The sequence below is a fragment of the Falco cherrug genome, chromosome 14, assembly GCF_023634085.1.
Source record: "Falco cherrug isolate bFalChe1 chromosome 14, bFalChe1.pri, whole genome shotgun sequence".
NCBI classification, from domain to species: Eukaryota; Metazoa; Chordata; class Aves; order Falconiformes; family Falconidae; genus Falco; species Falco cherrug.
The window spans coordinates 772,778-797,934 of record NC_073710.1 but is presented as its reverse complement, the minus strand read 5'-3'; the positions used below and the strand labels follow the sequence as shown (position 1 = coordinate 797,934).

General features: G+C 47.5%; 2 protein-coding genes across 14 annotated transcripts in view; both read left to right on the top strand.

Annotated features, from left to right (window-relative positions):
* The first annotated feature begins 765 nt into the window (after nucleotides 1-765).
* On the top strand, nucleotides 766-7,267 carry SLC38A7 (solute carrier family 38 member 7). 2 transcript variants are annotated; one of them, XM_055727034.1, is made up of 10 exons: nucleotides 766-1,237; nucleotides 1,469-1,667; nucleotides 1,777-1,900; nucleotides 2,616-2,714; nucleotides 3,462-3,519; nucleotides 3,878-3,992; nucleotides 4,219-4,366; nucleotides 4,451-4,650; nucleotides 4,916-4,970; nucleotides 5,064-7,267. In XM_055727034.1, exons 1-10 carry the CDS (start codon nucleotides 971-973, stop codon nucleotides 5,164-5,166), a joined length of 1,368 nt encoding a protein of 455 aa, XP_055583009.1. In that variant the 5' UTR covers nucleotides 766-970; the 3' UTR covers nucleotides 5,167-7,267. The 2 variants fall into 2 exon arrangements, with proteins under 2 accessions (XP_055583009.1, XP_005440355.3); XM_005440298.4 differs by having other exon boundaries at nucleotides 768-1,237; nucleotides 1,756-1,900.
* A 1,079-nt stretch (nucleotides 7,268-8,346) lies between these two features.
* The window catches only part of CNOT1 (CCR4-NOT transcription complex subunit 1), a 61,568-nt gene continuing 44,757 nt past the window's right edge, over nucleotides 8,347-25,157 (top strand). For 11 of the 12 annotated variants that reach the window (XM_055727026.1, XM_055727027.1, XM_055727021.1 and 8 more), the window contains exons 1-9: nucleotides 8,347-8,503; nucleotides 14,665-14,941; nucleotides 19,150-19,257; nucleotides 19,949-20,047; nucleotides 20,589-20,657; nucleotides 20,753-20,807; nucleotides 21,238-21,441; nucleotides 22,747-22,915; nucleotides 24,966-25,092. In XM_055727026.1, the coding sequence (XP_055583001.1) occupies nucleotides 14,840-14,941; nucleotides 19,150-19,257; nucleotides 19,949-20,047; nucleotides 20,589-20,657; nucleotides 20,753-20,807; nucleotides 21,238-21,441; nucleotides 22,747-22,915; nucleotides 24,966-25,092 (933 nt within the window). In that variant the 5' untranslated portion in view covers nucleotides 8,347-8,503; nucleotides 14,665-14,839. Of the gene's footprint in view, nucleotides 8,504-9,322; nucleotides 9,612-14,664; nucleotides 14,942-19,149; nucleotides 19,258-19,948; nucleotides 20,048-20,588; nucleotides 20,658-20,752; nucleotides 20,808-21,237; nucleotides 21,442-22,746; nucleotides 22,916-24,965; nucleotides 25,093-25,157 lie in introns of those variants that run through there. The other variant, XM_027806920.2, reaches the window with a different exon arrangement.

Genomic DNA, 25,157 nt, shown 5'->3' with positions numbered 1-25,157 from the left:
CCCTCCCCCGCGCAGGCCCGCAGGGTTTATCCCATCCCGCAGAAACCTTTGGAGGGGATTCACGGCAGGAGCGTGGGGTGTAAAAGGCCGAGAAGCGAAGGGGGGCTGGCCAGGAGTAGCCTCTGCAGACACCGCTTAGCAGAAAAAGAGGTTTCCCTTGGAAAGAGGAGGTTTCCCTTTAGTGTGCAGGTCCCTGCCAGGCTGTGAGGGTTGATCTCCTTCAGATCAGAGGCACTGGGCTGTCCAGCCTGCAAGGGCTGCAGGGCTGGAAACATCAGGTCCTCAAAGTCCAAAAGCTTCTGAGACATCTGGTGCTGGTGGTCACCCTGTGGGTGTACTGGAAAGGGCCAGTCCTGCTTTTCCCAGTGACACGGTGTTCCTGCTGCGTGCCTGGGGTCATTCTGCTGAGCCCAGCCTTGACCTTTACTGGAGCACTGGGCTCAGCGGTGTTTGCAGAGTTTGCAGGATTTAGGGCTGCAGATCAGGAAGCGAGGCCTGACGCTGGGGCTCGTGCCCACAGAAAGGCGAGTCCTGCCGTGAGGCCGCCGCTCCCCAGCCCTGTGGCCGGGGCTCAGGCCCCATCCGACCACAGCAGTGTCCTTGCCCTGGATGTGGGGGGCAAGAGGTGAGTTCTCCTGCTGCATCTCTGCTGGCCTGAGGACACCTGCGTGCTGTCACCCCCAAGCCAAGACCCAGGGAACTCATATCTTCTGTGGCTCTATCCAATGCCCAGATTGTCCCTTGTTAATTATACCATAATTAACACTAACCGTGTCCTTCTTCATCCTCTTCTATGAGCAGTGAAGTGCCTCACCCCCGTGCTGCTGCCATCCCAGCCTTGTGCATTTGCTGCCCCCCTGCCTGATGGAGCCAGCGCTGGCAGAGGACCCTCCTCGAGGCGGCCAGCTCAGCCTGGTGCAGGAGTGCTAGTGGGACGTGGACAGTGGCATGCGCCAGCCCAGGAGGGACAATGGCTCAGGGGACCGGGAGCATCAACAGTGACTACAAGGACTGGGAGTGGAGCGCTGATGCTGGGGAACGGGCCAGGCTCCTGCAGAGCCCCAGTGTGGAGACGGTGCCGAAGAGCGGAGAGAGCCAGGGAAACAGTCTGGGGGCCACGTCGGCTTTGGGAGCCGTCTTCATCGTGGTCAATGCTGCCCTTGGGGCTGGGCTGCTCAATTTCCCTGCCGCCTTCAACATGGCTGGTGGCGTGGCTGCGGGCATTGCGCTGCAAATGGTGAGAGGGTGCAGAAGGGTCAGTCCCCTGTCCCACCCTGGGAGGGGGCGTGGGGGAGATGTATGGAGCCCCAGAAGGGGCTTGGGGAGGACCAGCTCCTGGGCAGAAGCCCTCTTGGGTGAGGTGCACCAGAGATGCTCAGTGTGTTCAGGGGTGGCCGCCCGGGGTGGCTTTGGGGACCTTGTTGCACTGTTGCCTCAGTGTCCCCTCCCTGTCCCTTCCCCACCTCAGTGCATGTTGATCTTCATCATCGGAGGCTTGGTCATCCTGGCATACTGCTCGCAGGCCAGCAACGAACGGACCTACCAGGAGGTTGTGTGGGCTGTCTGCGGGAAGGTGCCTGGTGTGCTGTGTGAGGTTGCCATCGCCGTCTACACCTTTGGCACCTGCATCGCTTTCCTCATCATCATTGGAGACCAGGAGGACAAGAGTAAGTGTGTCCACAAGGGAAAAAATTAACCAGTTGCTGTTCCTTCGGCTGGAAGGGAACAACCTGACCACTCCGGCTGTCCCCACAGTCATTGCTGCTCTGGTGACAGAGCCCGAGGAAGCTGGAAGCAGCCACTGGTACACAGACCGCAAGTTCACCATCAGCATCACCGCCTTCCTCCTTATTCTGCCCCTCTCCATCCCCAAGGAGATCGGCTTCCAAAAATATGCCAGGTGGGTGGGGAGAGTCCTCGGGTGTGGGCCAGCCAGCACCCACAGTCTCGGGATGGGGAGTGGAAATGCCATGGTTCTAGTGCTGTATCTGCCTGCTGAAGGGGTTGGACATCTCCCCCTCTGCTGTCTGTGCCTCAGTTTCCCCATCCGGGAAGCAGAGGAGCTGCTGAACAAGGTGAGGCCACAGTGTCGTACTCCAGGGCTTGTGTCCCTCCTTTCTACTTGCTGGAGGAAGCGGGAAGAGCTGCTTTCAACTCTGTTGTCCCCTGTCTTTGGAGTTGGCCATCCAGCAGAAAGGACAGCCCGTAAGGGTCCCCAGACCAGGTGGTCTGCGGGCCAGCCCTGCCCCACCAGGCACCTTGGCGTAAGCTGGCTGCTGGAGCTGGGCCAGGGCTACCGAAGAGTGTCACTTCTTTAATGTTCACCTCTTCCTCCTGCCCAAACTCAGCGCGTCCCCTTGCTGGCAGATTTGCCGCTCACAGCGGCATGGGACAGCCCCTGAGCGGAGCAGGATTGCATCGGCATCTGTTCTGGGGACAGTGGGTGACAGTGCCTGGCATGTTCCCATGGGAAGGGAGATCAGGGGTAGTCCTGATGGAGAGGAGTGGGGTGGCTTGGGCTGTGCAGGGAGGAGGATGGGGCTGGAGAGGCTGGGAGGACACCCTCCGTGGAGTGGGGAGGCAGCACACTGATGGCCTCCTGTCCCCTCTTGCAGCTCCCTAAGTGTGATCGGCACCTGGTATGTCACAGCAGTCATTATCATCAAGTACATCTGGCCTGACAAGGAGTTGGTGCCTGTGGAGATCCCCACCAGGTGAGTGCAAGAGACGTGATGTTGACAGTGACCATCGCAGCACTGCAGAGGCAAGCAGGGGTGTGGTACTGAGGGCTGCAAAGGCTGGGGACAGATCCTTCACCAGTCCCATCCCTGGGTCTGGGGATGCTGCGTGGTGCTGCCAGAAGCTCCCAAGTGGCTATATCTCTGCATGTTTCAGAGGGGCAGGTGGTGAAGGAGAGGAAAAAGACCTCTGGGAGGTCCGTGTGGCTCCATCACAAGTGTTGAGGAGCACTGATGGACTTTTAGCTCTGATACATCCAGGCCCAGAGTTCCCCATGCAGTGCTTCTGCTCGCCCAGCAACAAAGGCTGTATCTATTTTAGGATGCTTTTGGTTATTTCGTTGGCCAGCACAGTGCCTGTGCTGTGTGGGGATGTTTCTGGACCCGTTGTGGGTAGTGGGAATTTTAGGACAGAGCAAGGTTTAGACCAGTTTTCGGCATTGCCTAAGCAGATCCTTATTTTTTTACTGATGTTTTGGGTTTTTTTAAGTCTTCAGTTTGGGCTAGTTCTGTCTCAGTGAAAAGCCCTAGTCCTCAGGGAGTGCTGGGGTCTCAGGAAAAGCATGCTCCATGCAAAGGCGTTGCCCTGGGTGGGGGACGCAGTAACAGCAGAGGAGCAAGCCCATCACGGAGCACCCCCAGCTCGTCCTCCCCCAAGGCACTGGGGGGGGGGGGGGGGCGGGGGCGCCCTGATCTGACTGGTGGGTGTTTCTCTCCTGCCAGCCCCTCCACCTGGACAGCTGTCTTCAATGCTGTGCCCACCATCTGCTTTGGGTTCCAGGTAAGGTCATGAGCTGGGTGCTCCCCTTCCCATTCTGTGGCCGCCTGGGTTGGGGACCAGCATGGTGCAGGGATGCTCCCCTGGGCAATTGGCCAAAACTTTCCCCATGTGCTTGCTGCACGGCTTTGTGCGGGGGCTGAAGCCAGTTTAACATCTCACCACCCCTGGATGGAGATGGATCAATTTTACCCTAGCTGGGAAGTGCAGGGCAGCCTGTCCCCCACCCCCAGCAACAAACCTGGGGAGAATGCAATATCTCAACAAACCCGGGGATATCACAAGTGGGATTCCACGTGCCTCCCTGTGACTCTGGCTCAGGCCATCGCATGTCCCTGCTCTCTCTCTGTGTCCCCGGCAGTGCCATGTGAGCAGCGTGCCCGTCTTTAACAGCATGAAGCAGCCAGAGGTGAAGACCTGGGGAGCGGTGGTGACAGCGGCCATGGTGATAGCTCTTTTTGTCTACACGGGCACTGGTAAGCGAGGGGATGCTGCGTGAGAATGGCACAGTCCTTGGAGGGGCTGTGAGCTTCTAGAGTACAGGGACCCTCTGGTCAGCAGAAAGACCGAGTGGGAAGGGAGGGGAGTCAATCTAACTCCCCCTGCGATGCGCCCTGTGCCATATCCATCCAAGTCCCGTCCCTCAAATACACGTGCAGGAGGCTTGTCTCTGTTCCCCACTGACTGTTCCCTTCCTGGCAGGTGTCTGTGGCTTCCTGACCTTTGGAGCCGGCGTGGAGCAGGATGTCTTGCTGTCCTACCCCTCCAATGACATCCCTGTTGCCCTCGCCCGGGCCTTCATCATCCTCTGTGTGCTGACATCCTACCCCATCCTGCACTTCTGTGGCCGGTGAGTGCTGGGAGAAGGCAAGGGCTGGTATGGGAAGGAGGGACAGCGCAGGGAAACCCCCCTGCCCTGGATCTGTGCCTGCAGGGCTGTCTTGGAAGGTCTCTGGCTCCGCTACACTGGAGTGACGGTGGAGGAGGACGTGGTTCGGGAGAGGAGGAGGCGCCTGCTTCAGACCATCAGCTGGTTCCTCTTGACCCTTCTCCTGGCTCTCTTCATCCCTGACATTGGCAAAGTCATCTCTGTCATTGGGGGCTTGGCCGCCTGCTTCATCTTTGTCTTCCCAGGTAGGACATTCCAGGATGCTCAGGGGCCGACGGAGGTCTCCTGGCCTTCTGTCTCAAAGAGGGGGGGAGTGGGATGGAGACGCAGGAACCAGGAGGTCTTTAGAGAAGGACAAAAGTGTGGCTTGAGGTCGGTCAGCAGCCCAACTATTTTGGCTGCACTCTCTGCTCCATAACGGGGAGTATGGCTCCCTGGTTTGTGGGGTGTCTGCTGAGTCTCCAGAGGACAGTCCTCATTGGGGTCTAATTTGCCTCCCCTGCCTTTCAGGACTCTGCCTGATTCAAGCCAAGCTCTCTGAGATCCAAGAAACCAGGGCAATCAGGTAACTGAAACATGCTTCCTCTCTCCCCACCTCCCCTGTGGATATCGGGGCGAAGATCCCCTATAAACGCGCCCTGTCCTCCTGCATCCGCAGCTGGTGGGCCCAGGTCAGCTATGGGGTGTTCATGGTCACCCTTGGAGCCTTCATCTTTGGACAGACCACTGCCAATGCCATCTTCGTGGATCTCACAGCCTGACTCCTCCTCCAGGCTGGACCACACTGTTGCTGCCAAGGGGGTGCAGGTTTCCCCTAGGACCAAAGGGAAGCAGGGAGAAAACACATTGGCATGTTGGGAAGATCCAAGAGGAGTGTTGTTATCCAGGCCTTGGCTGAAAGAGCCCTGTGGTGGTTTGTATCTCATTGTCTTAACGCACCAGGCAGTCAGGCTTCTCCTCTCAGCCCTGACTCCCTGGTGAAGCCAGAGCATCACTACAAGGGGACCTGTAGTCCAGGTCAAGCCCTTTCTGCCCCTCCGGGGCACACATCGCTACCTTAGACATCACTAAGGGGTCACGGTTGGGGTTTGTGAAGGCATGCTGCTCATCCACATACCCCCGTGCTGATGGAGCTCTTCTCCATAGCTTAAACTCCTTCCTCTCCTAACATTGCAGGGAGACAGTGCGTCTTGCATAAAGGGAACCGGTAATCATGTTTATTAGACAGGGTGACATCCCCATAGTCCTCTTCTGTGTCAGTGTTTGGTTTGGTTTGAACTCTGCTCTCCTGTGGCTTACATCGCCTGTCTCCTGCCTTTACTCTTACATCTCCCTCCGCCTGGGCTGCACTTTCTGTTACGAAGTGGGACCATTGCCTTCAGCCTGTTTTTTGTTGTTTTTTTTTTTAATTTATTTCTGAGGATCAGGGTGACCCCAGGGTAGGGATGTGCCTATGCAATGTTTTCCTTGCCAGGAGTTGCTCACTCACTAGAGAAGTGCTGTGGCTACAGTGACCTCCTGGAGACACTATGCTAAAGCACAGCTCTTCTACAAATTTCAGATCCTGTTCTTTCACGGAATGGGACTGGGCCAGATAGAGATTTTAAGGGATGCTTTGGGGATAAAGCAGTCAGTATTTATCCGTTTTATATTGTTTCCTTGGTCGTTTACACTTTGTGGCTGGTGTTGCTCTGGGCTGTCCCTCCGTTGCCTGTCTGGGAGTTTCACTTCTGCTTTCATTGGCTTGAGCAGTTCCCCCAGCCAAATCTGCAGCTGGGGGAAGTTAAACCTCAGCAGCAAACTGCTCTTGTTCAGTCTTTGAGTTTCCTTGTTCCTCCTTTGGCTTCTAAAACCCCGGGGAGGGAGGAATTCACGCATATCTATTGCTGCATCTGTGGAGAAGGTCCAGCCCAGCTTTGTGCAAAACCCAGCTTCACTCCTCCTGCATCTTCGGGCAGCAGCCCAGGCTGGCATGGTGGGAAGGTGAATCGTGGCATGCTTCTGTACTTCTCACTGTGGCTTTCTCCCACTGCAGCCAATGGCTGTGGGTGGGAGGACAGCACGTGGGCACTTCCCCATGTGGAAACATTTGGTCTCTCTCTACCCATGCTTGCTGCATGTAAAAGCAGCCCCCCTCGCTGCTCCATGGGATGAGATGGGGAGACCCAAGTGGAGAAGGAGGAAGAAAAGCCCCAAGTGTAGCATGAATGTTTGAGGGACCCTGTGAAGGACCTCCCTCAGGGTACCTCCAGCCTCCATGCCCTCAACTTTTGACAAAAGCAGGCTCCAGCAAACTCCCCACTCGTATGGCCCTGGCTGCCTCCTGAGCCCCTTCACCCCCCTCCTGCCTCAGAGCAGGCGCTGGGGCTTGGGGGACCCTTTGGCATAAAGAAGAGGATGCTCACCCGCTCACCCCCCCCGCCCCTGAAGACCACTCCTGGATGCAGGGAGCACAGAGCCACCTCCCGTGGAGCTCAGCAGAGATGCTGGAGGCTCAGCAGATGCCAATGCTGAGATGCCTTTCAGTGCCTGCTCCCCATCAAGATGGGAGGGGTTTGGTACCTGGTGGGTTTTGTAGCTCTGGCTTTCCCAAGTGTGATGGGCATGAGGAGGTCCCACGGCTCAATTGGATGCAGACAGGGTGTCCCATGTCTTTGGTTGTCACCTGGGGAGCCTTGGTCCCCCCAGGAGGGTCTGCATGGCTGAGGGCAGGGTGGGTACAGAGGTGCTGTGGCCGTTTCTGTTTGCCTTACCACTCCCGACTGTTTACAAACACTGGCCTTTTTAAATTTATTTTATATGTGCAGAAAGCGGAGGGACCTCGACTCAATAAAAGTGACATTGTGGTGCGTGTGCCAGGCAGGCATGAGGTGGTTTTTGTGGAGCTGGGGGAGGAAGATGCTCCGAGGCAGGATGCAGGGATGAAGCCGTGTCCCGAGACCACCATCCCAGCTCTCCAAGCTTTGGGGGGGCCAGTGTGGGACCAGTGTGGCTTTCAGTGCTGATCCGCTGGTGGCTGTGGGGTGGGGGTGGGGTGGGGTCCCCCAGCCAGAGGCGGGGCCTTTTGGCCTCCCGCAGGCCCTCGCACCACGGGGTCCCCTCCTAGCCGGGCCCGTGGGCTGCCAGGGGAGGGCCTGGTGGTCCCGAGCCCGGTGTTGGCACCGCGGGGCTGACCCCAGCGCCGGGAGGCGGGCGGGAAGGGGCCGTTCTGGGCTTCCGGAGGGGCGGCCCCGGGGAGCTGTGGGCCTCAACCGGTTTCGGGGATGGCGGCCGGCAAGCCGGGAGCGTGCAAACGGCGGGGGGATTTTGCCAGAAGGGCAGAATGGCCCCCGCGGTGGCCTGGAGGGGGAGGGCTGCGACGCTGCAGCGCATCTGATGCTCTGTGGGAGGCCCGGCCTATCCTCCCGCCGCCATGATGCGCGCCCTGGGCCGTACGGCCGTACCACCGCACTGCCGGGGGGGGGGAACGGGACGGGGGCCGCGAGGAGCGGAATCTCCCGGGCCGTACCAAGGTAGCGCGGGGGGACGCGCTTCAGTGCCTCAGCCAGTACCACCGCGGGGAGGGGGGCGCGATCCTTGGGGCGGTACCATTCGGGGAGGGGCGCACCGTGGCACTCACCGCCACTTCCCCGCCTCAGCGCAGCGCCCCGCGCTCATTGGTCGGCATGCGCATGCGTAGCTCGAGAGGCCTGCAAGCACTGATTGGCCAAAACAGTAGGAAGAACGCCTCCGTTCGGTCTCGGCCAATAGGCTCGCAGCTGTGGCGCCTCGCGGAGGGCCGGGCTAGGGCGGGGGGAGGACGGGCGAACGTCCCTCAGAGGTCGCGCTGCGCTGATTGGGCAAGAGGCGCGCTGCCCCGCGCTCTGATTGGGGATGCGCCAGGCGAGGGGGCGTGCCATTCAGCCGGCGCCCCGCCCACTCGCGCCCCCGCTGCCCCCCTCCCGCTGGCGTGCCGCGAGGGGACGGGGGAGGGGAAAGGCCGCGACGTGAGCGCGCGACCCCGTCCGCCATTTTGTAGCGAAACGGCGGAGGCGAGAGGATAAAAGCGTAAGCGGCCACAGCCCGGCGTCCCGCTTCGGCCTCCCTACACCCCCTGAGGTGAGTGTCGCTTTGCCGTGCCCAGCGCCGCCTCGGTTGGCTTTCCGGCCGCCCTGCGGGTGGGGGTGTGGGGGTCCCGGGGCGGCGGGGGTCGCGGGCCCGGCGGTGTAGGCCGCGGCGGGGCCCGGTGGTGCCCGGTGGTGGGCCCGGCAGAGGGAGCCCGCCCGGCACGGTGTTCCCGCGGTGCGTGTGGGCCGGGCTGTGGGGCCCCGCAGCCTGCCCCTCGCTGCGCCGCTTCCCCGGCCCGCTCCCCTTCGCCGCTGCCTGCCTCTTCAGCTGGCGTCCGCTCGGCGGGAGGAGCAGCCCGGCAAAGTTTGAGGGGCTTCGCCTCAGGCCGGCCCGCGCTGTGCGCGTCGGTGGCGGCTTGGGGCGGGAGCCGCGGGTGTTTGCAGGGCCGCGGGTTGCCGGCGGCGGCGGTGGGTGCAGGGGGAAGCTCTGAGGCGGCTGGCTGCCCGCTGATCGCTCCGAGGCGGCGCGGCAGCCCTCAGCTCCCGAGCTGTTCTCGCTTCTCTTCCTCGTCCGGTTTTGTAGCGTTGATGGTGATAGGTGGAGCTCTGAGAGACTCGGGAAGCGGCTGGTGCCGGGCCTAGCCCAGTGCTTGGCTCGGTGGCCCCTTCAGAAGGCCTTGTTGTGACTTGCCCAAAAGAAACAAGTAACCTATAACAAATGAGTTGTAGTAAATAATCCAGTGGTATTACCTTCTTGCAGACTACATGGAAGAATGCTTCTCAGCGCTGTCCTCCAGTGAAGAACACGCTGCCCAGTAAAATGGACTTGCTTATTTCGAAACTAGAAATAGCAACAGTTGGCTGTTTTGACAGATGCTGTATTGTTAGAAATAGCTCCTTCGCAATTGTTCTCTTAACTTGGAGAAGTACCATGTTCACTTCATACAGTAAGGCTAGTCAGCACTCATAGTTTCATTCCAACAAACCACAAACAGCTTGGACTGTTTACAGCAGAAGTGAGATAATACTAAAAAATACAGTGCTTTGGTCTGTTGATAAGTCTTACGCTTAGACTGACTGTTTCCAAATCTCACTTGCTGGAAGGAAGCATGCCATCTGTTCTCGGTGGATCTTTCTTTTTTAAGCTGGTAACAAAACAGGTATGACACTTGACAAGTCACTCTTGCACACACAGCTTAAGTGTTTCCTGTTTCTAAGGTAACTACACTGCCATTGACAAAAATTATAGGCAGGATGTGTCCAGGTGAGGTGACTGTCTTATAAACAGGAAACAAATTTAGTTGGTAATAGGCTTGTTTGCACTTTGTAGACTTGTTAGTGTCTTATTTTTTCTGCCCTTTTGCTTTTGAGTTTGCTGTTAACTGCTGATCCTCTTGGCCTGGTGTCTCCAAACCAAACTCGTAGCAAGCTTGCTATCTACCTGTCTCTCCTCATTAGAGAAACACCTAGTACTGTTTATGCTTTTAGCATAGCGCTCCTTGATATTTAGTTCATTTTGATTGATGCTGAAGTGGGTACTGTTGGTGTTCAGTTGAGTAAGTGGAAGAGAAACTGTACAAATGTAACTTGGGTAAAGTGAACAGGGATGTTTTGTGACCCTGTGATGGGTCATCATTAAATCGTGATGGGAATTCTTATCGCTGAGAATCAGGGTTGAGGACACTGTGATTTTAGCCAGATTTTTCTTTTGTTCTGTAACCATCTCTTCTATATGAATATTGCAGTTCTCCTTTGCCCTTTGAAATATCATTAAACTGTTACAAAACATGTTTTGGATGGGAAAGCAGAATGAAGCCCTTGAGAACAAGTCCCTGTATTTCATTCACTTCCCCCCAACAGAAATTGTCCTGCGGTGTTTGACTGAAAGTGGGAAGTAAGAGTTTCTTGCTTTTTTTTTGTAGTCCATCCTAGTTGAAATGTGAATACATCTGAACTGGTGGTGTCATGATTGATGCATGCCTGATACATTTGAGGTACATTCCAAACCTGAAATTTAACTGGCCTTAGCATATGGGAACAAACACGTGTGCTTAGTTCAGCTGCTCTCTCTAAACTGAAGCTACTGTCTCTAATCATCATTGTGGCTTCTGGTTTACAGTAATTGTGTGCAGTTTTCCAGTAGGTGGAAAGTTCAGGTGGCTTTTCTATGTGTAAACATATAAATTTGAACTGGTTGAATTAATCAGGAGCTTATTTTACTATTAATGTGACTTACACTGTAAGGGTTTTCACTCTGTTGATTTCAAAATGGTAGACATTCTGAAATCTGACTGGACCATAGTATGATTCAAAACCTCCTTTTCCCCTTGGAGCACTTCTCATGGGGGCCTTCTGAGAGGTGTGCTGCTCTTCCTTATGTTCTTTTGCTCATGGGTTTGAGAAGTGGGTAAGAGACTGTGTTCTGAAGAACAGGTTTAACAGTGGCACTTTTAGTATGTTTTCTATGATGTTTTCTGACAGGAGTTAACCTAATGAGCAAACATTTTGCTGTTTTTCACTCTAGCTGTTGTATCCTCCACATGCAGTACACATGGCCTAAAATCTTTACAGCTCTCGAAACCCAGTGGGAGTAGTTACCTCTGTAAAATACTAAAAAAAAAAAAAAAAATAATATCCACAGTTCAGCTTCAAGTAATTTTGAAATTACTTTCTTTGTAAGGCTGCTTGCAGATTTGTGGAAGATTTCAGGTTTGTAATCTTCAGCAGCAAGGCTTAGTTACTCCTAGTGATCTGCTTCAGGTTAGTAGGGAGTATTTTTGTCAGATGTTACATATTGGGCCTCTCGATTTTGTGGGCTTTGAATTTTTGCCTAAAACTTCATTGTATTTATGTTTTGATAACCCAATAGAACTCTGCTGTTGAAAAGAATCTACTGAAATAGATGCCAAATGTTTTGCTGATGGTCTTAGAAAGTCTCAAGGCTGTGTAATACTGTAGATTTTGGTAATATTTTCTGCCTTTTAAAAATCAGCTGTGTTGCATAATATAAAATGGTAACATGGTAAGACCTCCTGAGTCCTGTGTCTCATGGTTTAATCTGTAACTGTATCGTAGGATCTGTAATTGTAAGTAGTTAATTTTGTCAGCAAATCTTAACATTTTTTTGTAAACTCTGGCTGAGGCCTGACTTCTCGGAACCTGTAAAGATGGCAGGCTTGCCCCATGGGCTGAAAGCTTCTTGAATTGTTGAGGCCGGTGTAGGGAGATTCATTCCCACTAAGAATATATGCATCTAAAAATAAAGTCTGTGTTGCATAGCATTCATAGCTTTCTTAATCAGTGTGGTAGTAATTGAATTTTAGCCCTACATTGAATGATGAGAGAGGTACCTGTGCATTTCTGCTTTCTGGGCAGAGCTCCCTTAAGTACTTAAATTTTGTATACTGTTGTAAGTTAGGTTGTGTTATTTGAACCTGTGAAATGCTATTAATGGTGCTTGCGAGAGCTGTCAGGTTTTTTTCTGTGCATCAGGATACATAATGTGCAAACTATGTATTTAGAACATAAATAGGAAGCTGCTTCCTTCAGCTATTGTGTTCTGTCCTTGAGCTGCAGTGTCTGCTCAGGCTGCTGTTCTTCTTCGAAAGGGAAGAATTCCATTTTGACTCTAGCTTGGGTTCTCTGGTGGCACTACCAGATTCTGCAGTTAGGAAGTGGTAAAGCTTGTTGTGCTTCCCTCAGTTAAAGCACGCAAGGTGGCAGTCCCTGCTTTTCTGGGGAGAAAACGGGGATGCTATTAGTCGGGTGGGATGGTCACTGTCAGTGTTCTGCAGGATGCTGCGTGGCAGCAGGGAGGATCAGATTTATGACTGAGCCCAACTCTAAGAGTTCCAGTACAGAAAAGCTTGATTTTGGGGTGAAGTAAGTGCATTTGCTGTGCTGTTTGTATTGGTCTGAGGAACAACACCCAGATAAACCTTTTTTTTCTTCCTAGGGGCCTAGAAGTCAAACTCTAAAACTTGTTATTGTCTTAGAACTCCAATGTGGTCATTTTTGGTTTGTGTCTTTTCTCAAGTCCTGAGTTCAACCAGGCCACGAGTTCTTCAAACTGGCTGCTGAAATCTGGTGCTCTGACAGGGACTGAATTTCCCCTGGTAGCTGCTTGCTGTGGCTTGTGTAGGTACTGTGGCATGGTGATCTGTCTGATTATTTTTAACAAATGTTTTTCAGAAGCTTTGTAGTGGTTCGGTATGTTAAACCTTGCCAGTAAGAGTGTCTTGGGAAGTGTGTGCTTCCCAAGCCCAGTGATGCTTTCTGGATTATTCCAAAAGAGGAATAGAGTTTTTTAAAAAAGAAAACCAAAACCCAGAGGTACTGGGCTACCAAGAAAACTTGTTACCTTTCGTGCCTGTCTTCCTTAGTTCAGAGCTGTTTCACAGTCAGGGGGCTTTTAAACCTGCGCATAAAGCTAGTGAATCACAGCTTGTCAGATGCACAAAAAAGAAATGGAAGTTTTCTGCAATTTTAAACTGCTGCAGTTTTAAACATGCTCTGAATTTTTCTCAGAGCACAACTGCCTTGTCATTGAGGAATGCTTTCAATATTACCGCTTGAAAATTTTTGTTTCATGAGATGTAAGTTTTCTTATGCAAGTAAGAGCTTACATAGCTTATAGGAGTACACAGGGTTTTCTGTGGCATACTGAAAGTCTGTTGATGATTTGACTTTCCTTACAAATAGTTTACCCACATTTTTATTTAATCCAGTAAACTTTTCTGAGGAGCAGAATGATCTTCGTTGCCTTGATAGGAGTTGTTCGATGTTTTAAAGTGTTGGCAATGTTTAATAACCTGTAGTTCTAAGTGAGTGAAAACCTTTGTAAAAGGGAGATGGGGGAAGAGTTCTAGCTGTACCCAGCAGAGCCTTCTCAGCTTGCCTCGGTGCTGTTCCTGTTCAGTTCTTGCAGAAGGACAGCCAACATGTCAAGCCGTGTTGCTGCAGGGTTGCTTTCTGAACAGATTTGCTCTGAGCGTTGTGTGTGCCAAGTTAATGCATCACCTGTACAATTCATCTCGATCAGGAGAAATCCCATACTCATGGTTCTGGCCTTATAGCCAAGACAGTAAGGCAGTAGTTTTTAGTCTGAAAAAGGGAATCTTCAGACTCTTGGCGCAAAGCCTGTTGACCTTGGTGTCTTGATCAAGTAGAGCTTCAAAACAAAATCTCCAGCTTGATTCTACCTCTGATAAATTACAGTGCTGCTTCTCAGAGCAGCTTACGATTTCCTTTGAGACTCCTCAGACTGTTGGTTGTGTAGGACTTGCTTTGGGATGCAATTTTATCACATTGGCAATCTGTAATTTAACAGATGAGATGTCAAGTGCCAAGTTTTGTGTTGTCATAGAAATTTATTAAGCTGGCAAGCTCTGCTGTTGTAGCTCGCTGGAAAGCTGTTTCAGTATAAGCCAAATGTTAGGGTTAGTTTATTGCAGTTCTTTGTGTGTGTTGCTCATTCACAATTGCTTGTTTTGGTGTGCTTGGTTGAGTGCAATACAAATTTAATGGCAGTGAAGCAAAATATTGCAGAGATGGTTAAAAAGCACTTTTTTTTTATAAACTTGTGATTGATGCTTTGAATGAATCTGACCTCGGATTGTTGCTGTGTGGTATCTAATTCATTATGCATCTGATTTTCTTCTTTCTCACAGTGCTGAAGGCGTAGTTATTCTTCTGAGTGAGCTGTTAGCTGGCTCTTTCAGACTGACAAAATGCAGAAATGGATAAATGTGGTTGGACACTGTGAAAACAACTAAGCTAGTGTTGTGAAAACTTAATAGTACTTTTTACTTGTGCATGTAGTTATGTCAAATGGTTTATGTAAGTTAAGCTATCGAATATGTCCATATTATCAATGTCTTTGTTAAACTTTTATTTTTTTCCTCGTTTTACCAAGTTGCCTTGTAAGGGGGGAAAAAAAATAATAAAAGCTCGGAGGCATAATGTTGAATTCCTCTAAGATTCGACTTTGTACCCTGTAGTGTTCTGGTGGAAGTAGAAAAAGAAACCACTAATCATTTTTAACGCCACATAAACTTGAGCTTAAAGATATTTAAAAAAAAAATTAAAAGAGAAAATTCAAAAAACTTTTAAATTAATTGGTAGTGTTTCATAGCAAGTTAACAGCAGTGCCTAGAATGGAGCTGTGAAGTTGCTACAGAAATTTAACAAATCTAATGTAATACTGTCTTTCAGGTGCCATGTTTCAGAACAGAGGAAGACAACTGAGAAAGAAGAGCTGAAGAAAGTAACACAGAACCAGATACAGGCTAATTGGGGGAAAAAAAATTAACCTGTCTCTGAGGTGACTAAAGGGGAATAATGGTGATTTTGCGCCGGGCTCGGCCGCCTGCTTCCGCCCCGACCAGCAATGAATCTTGACTCGCTCTCGCTGGCCTTGTCTCAAATCAGCTACCTGGTGGACAATTTAACCAAGAAAAACTACCGAGCCAGCCAGCAGGAAATACAGCATGTAAGTAAACTAATGATGCTACAAAATAAACTTTGGAAATAAAAATATGCTAGTGTCAGATGGAGGTTTTCTTCCTTACCATTTGAATTGTGCTCCACAGTGCTTTCATGTGCCTTACTCTGTTCCCTGCGGTGTTGAGAATCGCAGCTTGTGTCTTGATACTCCTCCTGTTGGTTTCATCTGTCAGGTCATGGAATACAGCAGCTCAGAGCTGAGGCCAGTATTAACTTTGTAGCTGTATATTAGGATTTCACTGCTGCTCTTGAAGAGTGGTATGCAAAGCTTTCCAGACTCCTTCAGGTTATATCTTTCAACTTGTGGACATCCTGTAGAACACTGATTGGGAGAAGGAGGGAAACATTATACATTTACTGTTCAGAGTTGTTGCGCTGAAAACCTGAGTACACATCTGAATGCTTTCACTTGCCTCATATAGAAGATTTTTCCTCTTCATCTCATTTGCTGAAATGTGGCTTGGTGGTAAAGCCAAGCTGACTTCCTTGGCCCTGGGTTTTCAGAAGGCAGGCAAAGTAACTGCAGATTGAAACCCAAATACCGAAGATCTGGGCAAGAATTCTGGTTTAACTGACTCTTTTAAAAATAGCTCTGACTAGCAGGATGGACTGAAAAGCATTATCTGCCGAGGAGTTCTTAGGAGGAAGTGAATGTTACTGAGCCAGTTCTAGAAACTGGTTTAGTTCAGTTCCCAGCAGACAGCTGGGCCAGTTAGATGTTGGGGTTTTTTCTTGCACTAGTGCAGTCCTGCAGTGATTTGAATCCGATTAGGAGGCTGGAGGGCTTAAGCAGGGTGAGTTTCTGGTAACAGCTGACTTTAAAAGTGCGCTCACTACTTGCCTTGAGGTGAGAGAGGGTGATTTCAATAGTATTTGCTGCTGAAATTCACACATTAAAATGATCTCATAAGCCATGGAGGTGGAATACATTTCTTGTAGCTTTTGTAAGTTCTTGTCGTTTTGCAAGTTTACTACTTGCAGAGGGTTCGTCTGAGGTTGTGTTGTCCTTTTGATCACTGTCATTTCCGTAGATGTTTCTTGCAGCAAGGTGTGACTGAGGCATGACTTGCAGGTCTGTCATGAGCAACACTTATGTAAAGGTTAATAAACATTTCTTTGATTTGGGAGAAGATAAAGGTGATGTGCCATGCAGTTGGAAGATAGATCTCTAAAACGGGGACAGATAGTTCCTTATGCTTTATGGCAGGCCTCTTAGACTCACTGTGGTGAGAGACTGGAAACGGCTGCTTTGTGTGTTTGGTGATAAGACAGATCTAGGATTTCAAGACTAAATGCCAAAAATGCCCATGATCACTTGTCTTTTTTTTTAACTTCCTGGTATGAACTTCACTGTTGTAGTTGCTGGTACAGTTTTTCCTTAGATTGTTGAGAGATTATATGTGCATGCTTTAACTCTTTGTCTCTCGGTACACTGCTTGGTATAAATTTTTGGTGTGGTTCACTCAATGTTACAAAGCTTATATCTAAGTATACTGAGTATGTGGAAAACTGTATTTGGAGTTGTTCTTGTCCCAACTAATCAAAATTACACTTGTATTTACGTACATAGCTTAAGAGCATAACATGGTAAATTTGAACTAATTTCTGCTTAAACATATTTTCAGTAGTCAGTTTAACATAGGTGATGCTTTTAAGACTGCTTTAAAAAAATAGAATATATGTTTTAAAAAAAAAGCCACCAAATCTCCTGTGCATTTGTCAGACAAATTCTAAAGAATGGCATCCTCTGAAGTGAGTTTTCATGGTCTCCTTTTCCTGAACTCTGTGGTAAGGGGAACCTGGTTGGAGAGGAGGGAAGGGCTTTGCCGGCATTCATCTAGGAAAACAAAACTTTCTGGATCCCAAAACCCGGAGTTATTTTCAATCTAAGCCTGTGTTTGCCTAAACAAAATCCACCTATTCTCTGTATGATAAATCTAAATATGGGTGGCTCAAACTTTTATCCTGAATCACAGAGTGGTTGAGGTTGGAAGGGACCTTTGGATGTCATCTGGTCCAGCCTCCTGCTCAAACAGGGTCCCCTAAAGGTGGTTACCCAGGAATGTGTCCAGACAGCTTTTGAGTACCAATATGGATGGAGACTCCACAACCTCTCAGGGCAGCCTGTGTCAGTGCTTGATCACCCTCGTGGTAAGAAAAAAAAAGTCTTTACAGGGTATTTTATGATTGGGTAGACTGTCCTGTAAATTTTTATGAAGGCTGCCAATACAAAGCTTTGTTTCTACTCTTTCTACAGGAAAACAAGCAATTCTCATTCCCTGCTCCCTAGAAAAGCTCTTATGTGAATGCAGTTAAAGTTGAAAGATGTTACGCTACACTTCTAGCCTTCTCATCCCCTCCTCCCCATATGTTAAATTTTCAAATGATTTACCTTTTGAAGTTACTTGTGTGCAAGGAAGCAATCTAATTCAGACGCAGAGAAGTTGTGTCGATGGCTTTAAGTACATACCTGTGTCCATCTGCTTTGATGAATTCATCTTGGTCATGGCAACAAGTAGCACCCTAGGAGATGGGTCCAGCTTCATGCCAGTCTTGTTACCATATCTAAATCTACATATTGGGATTGCTTCAATGAATTGCCTGTTTTCTGAAGCCTGAGCTAACTAGTAGAACTAGCTGTCAATTCAGTTTCACTGCCTTTTGCACCAGTTTGAGCATCTTGCTACCTAATCATGGGGGGATGGCTGCCTATGAAAACAGTGCTGTCAACAGAACTGGAGCAGGCTATTTACTCTGCACTGACATACCATGAGCATGTATATTCTAGCCCTCTGGTCAAGGAGCAGAGCTATATCAGAGTTGAATGTTTCTTTCCAGCAGATCAAAACTTGACAGCCACTGGCATTAGCAGGCTGTGAAGGAAAGGGAAGCATGGTGTCATGTAATGGTAGAAAAATTGAAATGAGAATGATCAGGAACAGCAGAACCAGAGTGGATGCAGCCTAAAGCAATGCTGTTTGTCTTTTTGGACAAAGAAACTACTGGCAAACAAGGATATTTAAGACACAGGGAAGCTGTCAGCTTGGTGGAGGCAGTCAGAGCTTAGGCAGAGCTGCTGGTTTGTACTGGCACGTTGTCCGTCCTGCAGTGAGAAATGGGGAAACAATGGCAAAACTTCTGCCAAAAGGTGAAGGTTGGATTTGATGTTAGCTACTACTATGTGAACAAAAGAGGCAAGCTATTGGTTATTAATGGACTTCAAATTTCTGCCAGTATGGATTTTACCAAAAACAAATAATGATGTCCAGTTAGATGAGGTTTAAAGGAAAGAGTAAGTGCTGAAACAACCTGAAGGTATTTCAGACAGCAAGCTGATGAGCTGGGATGTAGCCAAGAGTTACATTTTTGTTAGAATCCCCTATCATTTGACTTAAGTTTAATATTGTTGTTAAGATTTAGTAATGAGTGATAGGTATTGCAAATTCACAAATGCAGATCACCTATGACTGAGCTGTAGAATTCAGTTGAATGAGCTCTAATGACAGGGGAAAGACTTGATAAAAGGTTTCAGCTGCAGGTGTTCAGCATATGCTATTTGAGTTTAATCTTGCTAATAAGCAATTTTGAGATGATCTTTTTTTCTTTAGATGGCAGAAAAAACTTCCTGTATAGTATGCCCTTGTGTCTTAACAAACACTGGAATAATGACAGTTAGGACCAGTAGACAACGTAGAAGCTGCCTGCAAGATCAGTGAAGGTGCTGTATGATGGCTTGTCGCTGGGATGAATTCCTGCTACATAGGCATAGCACAGAGGTGCAAGCTGTCCCAGGGCTGTACTCTTGCAGAGTTAAGCACTGTAGCTGTGGGGAGAAGTGAGGCTGTGGCACTGTGTGGATTCTGGGCAGCTTTAGCGGCAGAGCAACTTGAAATCATCTTCTAGGTGACTTGAAAACCCCTTTTTACATAGCTTTTTAAAAATACTACCCATGAAATGTGTGGCTTGTGTCACTGACATGTCTAGATTCTTTCTCTTGGTTTATACTTTACATTTGCAAATATGGTTAATGACTTAGTTTCTAGGTTACTGATTAAAAAGGAACATTCTTAATAGCTAAAATTGTAGATGACTTAACCCCCAGAAGTACTGCTGTATCCATGGTATTAGATTCAGATCTTGCTCTGTAATGACTATTTGCTACCAAGAAGGTTTTTGGATTTATTTTTTTTCCAGATTGTGAATAGGCACGGTCCCGAGGCAGACAGGCATTTACTACGCTGTCTATTCTCGCACGTGGATTTCAGTGGCGATGGTAAAAGCAGTGGCAAAGATTTTCATCAGGTATGGTTTGCACTGAGGCATCTACTTACTAGTTTTCGTTGTTAAAAATCTGCAGTAGGGATTGACCTGTTTTAAGCACAGAGGCAGGTGAGAGGTAGTAGCTTCAAGCGAACTCTCTTCTGGTATATGGCCATTCAATTGCAAGCACCTTTTGCCAGTCCTGAAGTCAAAAGACAACAAATTGTGGATATCTGACTCATTATAATTGCTTGATCTGGAAAAACAGATAGCTTCAGTACAATTGCTCTTTCTACCACACACAGTGCTCTATTTTGAAAGTCTTTCTTTGTCTTTTAAAACTTTGTCCAGACCCACTAACACTTCTGGTGCTGGCTATGTCTATTCTCAAGAGTGTTTTCATCCTTAAGCAATTTTGCCACAGACTTTTTTGCTCATAAACAGCAATGACGTGTTCTTAGATTGTCTGTTGCAATGTGTGAGGATGCTTACAGAAAACAAAACTTTGCACATATGATAGAGAATACTTGATTGCTTTCTAAATATTAAAAGAATACCCAAATGAAACCTGATAAAAACTTGAATGAAGATAGTTAATGTTAATGAGAATTTGGGCACTTAAAAGACTTAAGCACCTTATCTTTGTTCACATTTACTGCACACAGTGGACAGAGTTTTGGTTTATTTTCCTGTTGCAAAACAATGAGTGTTCAAGTTACCTTGTTCTTTTCAGACTCAATTTCTGATCCAGGAGTGTGCGTCGCTGATTACAAAACCAAACTTTATCTCGACGCTGTCCTACGCCATTGACAATCCTTTGCACTATCAGAAGGTTTGTATGCTTCTTGCAGGGGATCCCAGTGTCAGAAACTGCAGTGCGTTGGTCTGTAGGAAGCCAGCTGGTTTTCCCTTGCATTTTTCCTGGGCGTTTTTTATGGCTAAGATTGGGTGTATTAAAGGCTTCAAAAACTGAGCTTCCCCAGAAGTTGGGGGGTTGGGTTTTTTTTGTTAAAGTGAGGAAGTTATTTGATCACTCAGAATGACTGCAAACTAATTTTAAAGCTTAACCTAATGGTAGTACTTTATGGCTTGTTTGTGGCAGCCAGAACCAAAATAAATTACCGGCACTCCTGTTGAATTCAGTATGAAAGCCATGATAGTGGTTTAATAATGAAAGTGGGACAGGCAGAAGAAACATTTAATTTAGATGTATCCAAAAATAGTTCCAAAGATGTTTGTGTAGCTTTGTGTTAACCTACAGCAGAATAGTTACTAATATTCCAGACCTGCAAACAGACTCTAGATAGCTTGCCACATTACCAATGAGAGTAATCCCTTAACAGCTTCTATTTAACTCTTCTTACCCGTTTCAGAGTCTAAAGCCTTCACCCCATTTATTTGCCCAATTGAGTAAAGTCATCAAATTAAGTAAAGTTCAAGAGGTAGGTGAAAGCTTATTTCAAAAATAAAGATTTTTTTACTAAGCTTGTTAGAAAGGACGATGTTCCCTCACTATGATGTTTGCTCTTGTTTGTAGGTGATTTTTGGTCTCGCTTTACTGAACTCTTTCAGCTCAGATCTACGAGGTTTTGGTAAGTGAAGCTTCCATAGTACTGCAGCAGGCACACTTTTTTTCTTTTTAAGCAGTGGGCTTTCTAGATGGATAGAGGTGTACCTGTATGACCAGAGTAATACAAGACCTTGCAATTAATGGTGCCAATGAAGTCTAGCACAGTTTTCAGAGGGGCAGTAGGTAGCACAGTATTCTTTTCTTATATGAAGTTGAAGGTCCCTTCCATGAATGACTTGGTAGATAATGAATCAAATTGAGGTAGTTTGGTATCTTATTTTCTAGAGGTCCATAAATTTGAGTACTGACTATGGATTATGAGATTTCTGTTTAAGTCTGAACTGTTGTGGCTTGTGGTAAACTGACTAAGGGAATGGTACCTAGCTAAAAAGAATGTTCATATTTAAAAAGAGATGTCAGGTTTTGACTCCAGCCTCTTTTGTTTTCAAAAGCTGCCCAGTTTATCAAACAGAAACTCCCGGATCTTTTGCGCTCTTACATTGACGCGGACGTCAGTGGAAATCAAGAAGGTGGCTTCCAAGATATTGCAATAGAGGTCCTGCACCTTCTGCTCTCCCATCTCCTTTTTGGGCAGAAGGGAGCCTTTGGGGTAGGACAGGAACAGATTGAAGCTTTCCTCAAAACATTACGTAGAGGTAAGTGTGGTGGTGTTCAGGAAGCCTGTCTAAACGCAGACTCTGAAGTGGATTTTCCTAACTTACTATCAGTGCAGACTGCTGATGAATTGGTGGGGAGCTTGGTGAGGTAGGACTCAGCAAATTTTTGTAATCCTAAACGGCAGAAAAATACCACTGTTCTGGCACTAGGCCATAATATACTGTTTTTTCTTGAATGAGCAGTAACACAGTCTTGTGTTTGGGTTTTGTGAGAAGTTGTGATAAATGAGTATAAAGTTAGGGGTTATTATTAGTCTGTGTATGCTTGCTTGCGTAGGGTCATATTTGTGGATTTAACTAAAGCAACTCGGTGCACTGTCATTGAAAAACTTGAACTCTTTACTAGCTTTTAAGCACTGGGTTGTTGATATGCGCTGCAGTTCTATGAGGAAACACTAGCACAGCAAGGGAAGTTCTTTTGGATCAAATGCCAGTTCGTTGCCTGAAAACTACCGTGGTCCTTGTGTGACGGCAGGGAATGTCATCATTATGGTAGTCTCCTCCAAAACAGTGTTTGCTGTAAACCCATCAGAGTAAGGAGGATTTGTTCTCAAAGCTAACTGAATTTAACTCAACCAATTCCTTGGTTCTGTGCTGACCTAGAGGAAAGCACCTTTTATACAAGAACAATGTTTAAGTATAACTACTTAGTTCATATTGGGAACTCTTCTCTGAATGGCCCTCAGGGGGTACGGAGACATTATGCATCATCTTAAAGATAATGTTTTCTCAGGAAAGCCTGCCCATGAGGTGTCTTTGCTGCTTTCCACTGTGAGCAGAACTCCGTCCACACACTGTGTCTCTCTTAAACTTTGCTTCCCTGGAAGGAAGAAGGGAGTATGCTTTTGTTCCATGCCCCAGGTGCCTGGTTTAGATTTGCTAGACTACTTAGACTCAATAGCAGATCCTTGGTTTCTTAATGCTTCCTGAGTTGGAGGAGAGGATTTTGTGGTACTGCTGTATTGTTTCCTGCTCTGTGCTTTTTTTTGGATGACTGTTAGTGACAGTTTAGTTTTAAACTTACCACTAGCACAGCTGTTAGTCTGTTTGGGCAGCTGCAGTAAACCTGTATGAACCTAGTCTATTCCACATTCTTGTTTGCTAGCATTATCCAAGTGCCAATGGAGGACTGGGAGGTGGGGTGGAGGGCTGTCACACGATTAGCCTCTTGATTTCTACAGCAGCAGGGAAACTCCAGCCCAGCAGTCATGTTATTTTGAATAGTTGCTTGCGTACAACTGGTATTCTGTGGTTTTTGACAATTCTGTTTACTCTTGCCTTTAGATTTTCCCCAGGAGCGTTGCCCTGTGGTGCTTGCACCACTTCTATACCCTGAAAAACGGGACATTCTAATGGACAGGATCCTGCCTGATTCTGGAGGGATAGCCAAAACCATGATGGAGAGTTCTCTGGCAGATTTCATGCAAGAAGTTGGTTATGGCTTTTGTACAAGGTTTGTAGGAAAATGTAATTTTCAAGCATTTTGGGTGGCAGTCATTTTCTTGAGGCAAAAGGTTAAGAACACTTGAAAGTACTAAAATAACTAGAACCTCGTTAAATATTATAAGGTCATTTGTTCTGATTCCGGTTTTGTATTTTGCTTTCTTCTGTTGTGTATAGCATGTCTGTTGAGATGGTATAGGATGTTATCATGGTAAGAAGTGTTAACTAAAGCTTTTCAAATTCCTTGTGAAGGGTGTATAAGTATTTGACCACCACCCTTTTTTTTTTTTTAAGCAAAACCAAATTGGCTAGGTAGGCATAAATTCCAGCTACATCCTACTCTGTTATTGGAAGAACTTTGCTCTTGTGACAGACTCCTGTTAGCTCACTGTTCACATGAAATAGGCTACAGAAGAACTGAAGGTAATAGTCTCACTTCAAGAGAATTGACCAGCAGTAGCTTTCTTTTTGTTGCATTGGGTTTAGATTGGTGTGGTACACAGTGTATTTGAGATAATTTCTAGAAATTATGATAGTGAATTGTTGAAGTACTTTAACAGCTGTGTCAGTCATCGCCTGCTTAGGCTTGTTTTGGTAAAAATACAGCTGTCTTAAACGCATCCTGGGTTTGTGTATGCATTCATAGACATGCATTACCCACGTCTTCAGCAGTGTTCCATATGCTTGCTCACTGCCCCTACTCTGAAATGTTAGATGGGCAGCTCTGTTAACTCGACTTGCTGGAGCCACGTGAACGGGCTGTCAGCTGTAGAGCTGTATGGGGTTGGGGGAGCAGCAGACTAAAGATCTTGCTTATAGCACCCAGCACAAGTACTGTATTACATGGGCTATTTGTTTATACACTTGTGTGAATTGAAATAGTTACTAGCAGAGTGGAAGATGAAGCTAGACTTGAGTCAGAAGCTGTCTGTTGAGGAATACATTTGCATATATTAAAGTTGCTTCTTGCTGTTTATTTGCTGTCTGCACTTACCTGCACAAATCCAGCTCAGTTTTTGAATGCAGTTTTTAAGGATTTAGGATAGTGTTACAGGAGCCTGCAAGCATGTGGCTGGTTTTGAGGCAGGCCTTATTCTTTAGCCCTCAGTATGAACCTAATGTGTTGGTTCTTTTTTAAAAAGAAGATGTATTAAGCATAAGCTAAGAGAAGTAAACAATTCTGTATTTTAAAAGAAGACTGTTGACTACTTTGGGGAGGTGATCAAATATCAAAGATGCTAACACAAGTTTCTGTTTCAACAGTGGAGTAAGGAGATGCACAATATAAATGTGTTGGAAGATACTGAAAGTTATTCCCTCTGTTAAGATGTGCCTGTTAATAAAACATCGTTTATATCTATACTGATGCTGTATAAATCTTGTTTGCCTAATTATGAAGTGTTAACAAAATGAAAGGGAAAACTGCAAAACAGGCCTTCAGTTCTAAAATTGAAACTTAAGCATATGCTCATTCTTTGCTCTTTTGGCTCCTTGAATGTTTTTGCTGGTGACCTTAATCAGAGACACTGTGGCTTGCATCAGGCTAAAAGGCATACTTTCACCTTTTGAACAGTGCACGTCATCGTTTTGAAATGTGCATTGTCAAGGCCTTTATTCACTTTTAGCTGGCAGAAAATGTCAGTCTTTGAAGCTCTGTATCACAGGTCAATATGTGGAAGTGCTTTTAACAGAGAACAGTGCTAAACTTACCCTGTGCTTTTACTTTGACAGAGCGTAGCCTGTGAAATGTCTCTCACTGTTGCTTAAGTAGATCTAGCTTTGAACTGAATAGGTGGCACAGTATGTTTCATGGAAATAATTGCATGCGCTTTCTACTGGATTTCTCTTGCTTGTCCTGGAACTTTGTTATGTTGGATCATTTGATGAACATAACTGAAGTTGAGTGAATGGTCATATTTTACAGTCTGCAGTTAGTTTCTCCCAGCAATCTGTGTGCTGTCCCAGCTGTAGTCTCAGTTCTTGTTTTGGTCTCTGTCTTATCTTGTGCCCCAGTGAAGCCTGTTTTTGTATTAAGATCTCTCTGTTCTGTTGCATCTTAGTGTCGAAGAATGTCGCAACATAATCATGCAGTTTGGTGTTCGGGAAGTCACGGCTGCCCAGGTTGCCAGGGTTTTGGGGATGATGGCTCGAACTCATTCGGGGTTGACGGATGGTATTCCATTACAAGTGAGTGGCCTACCGGGGTGGGCATTAGATATGTTTTAATTGGCAGAAAATAAGGAGTTGAAATG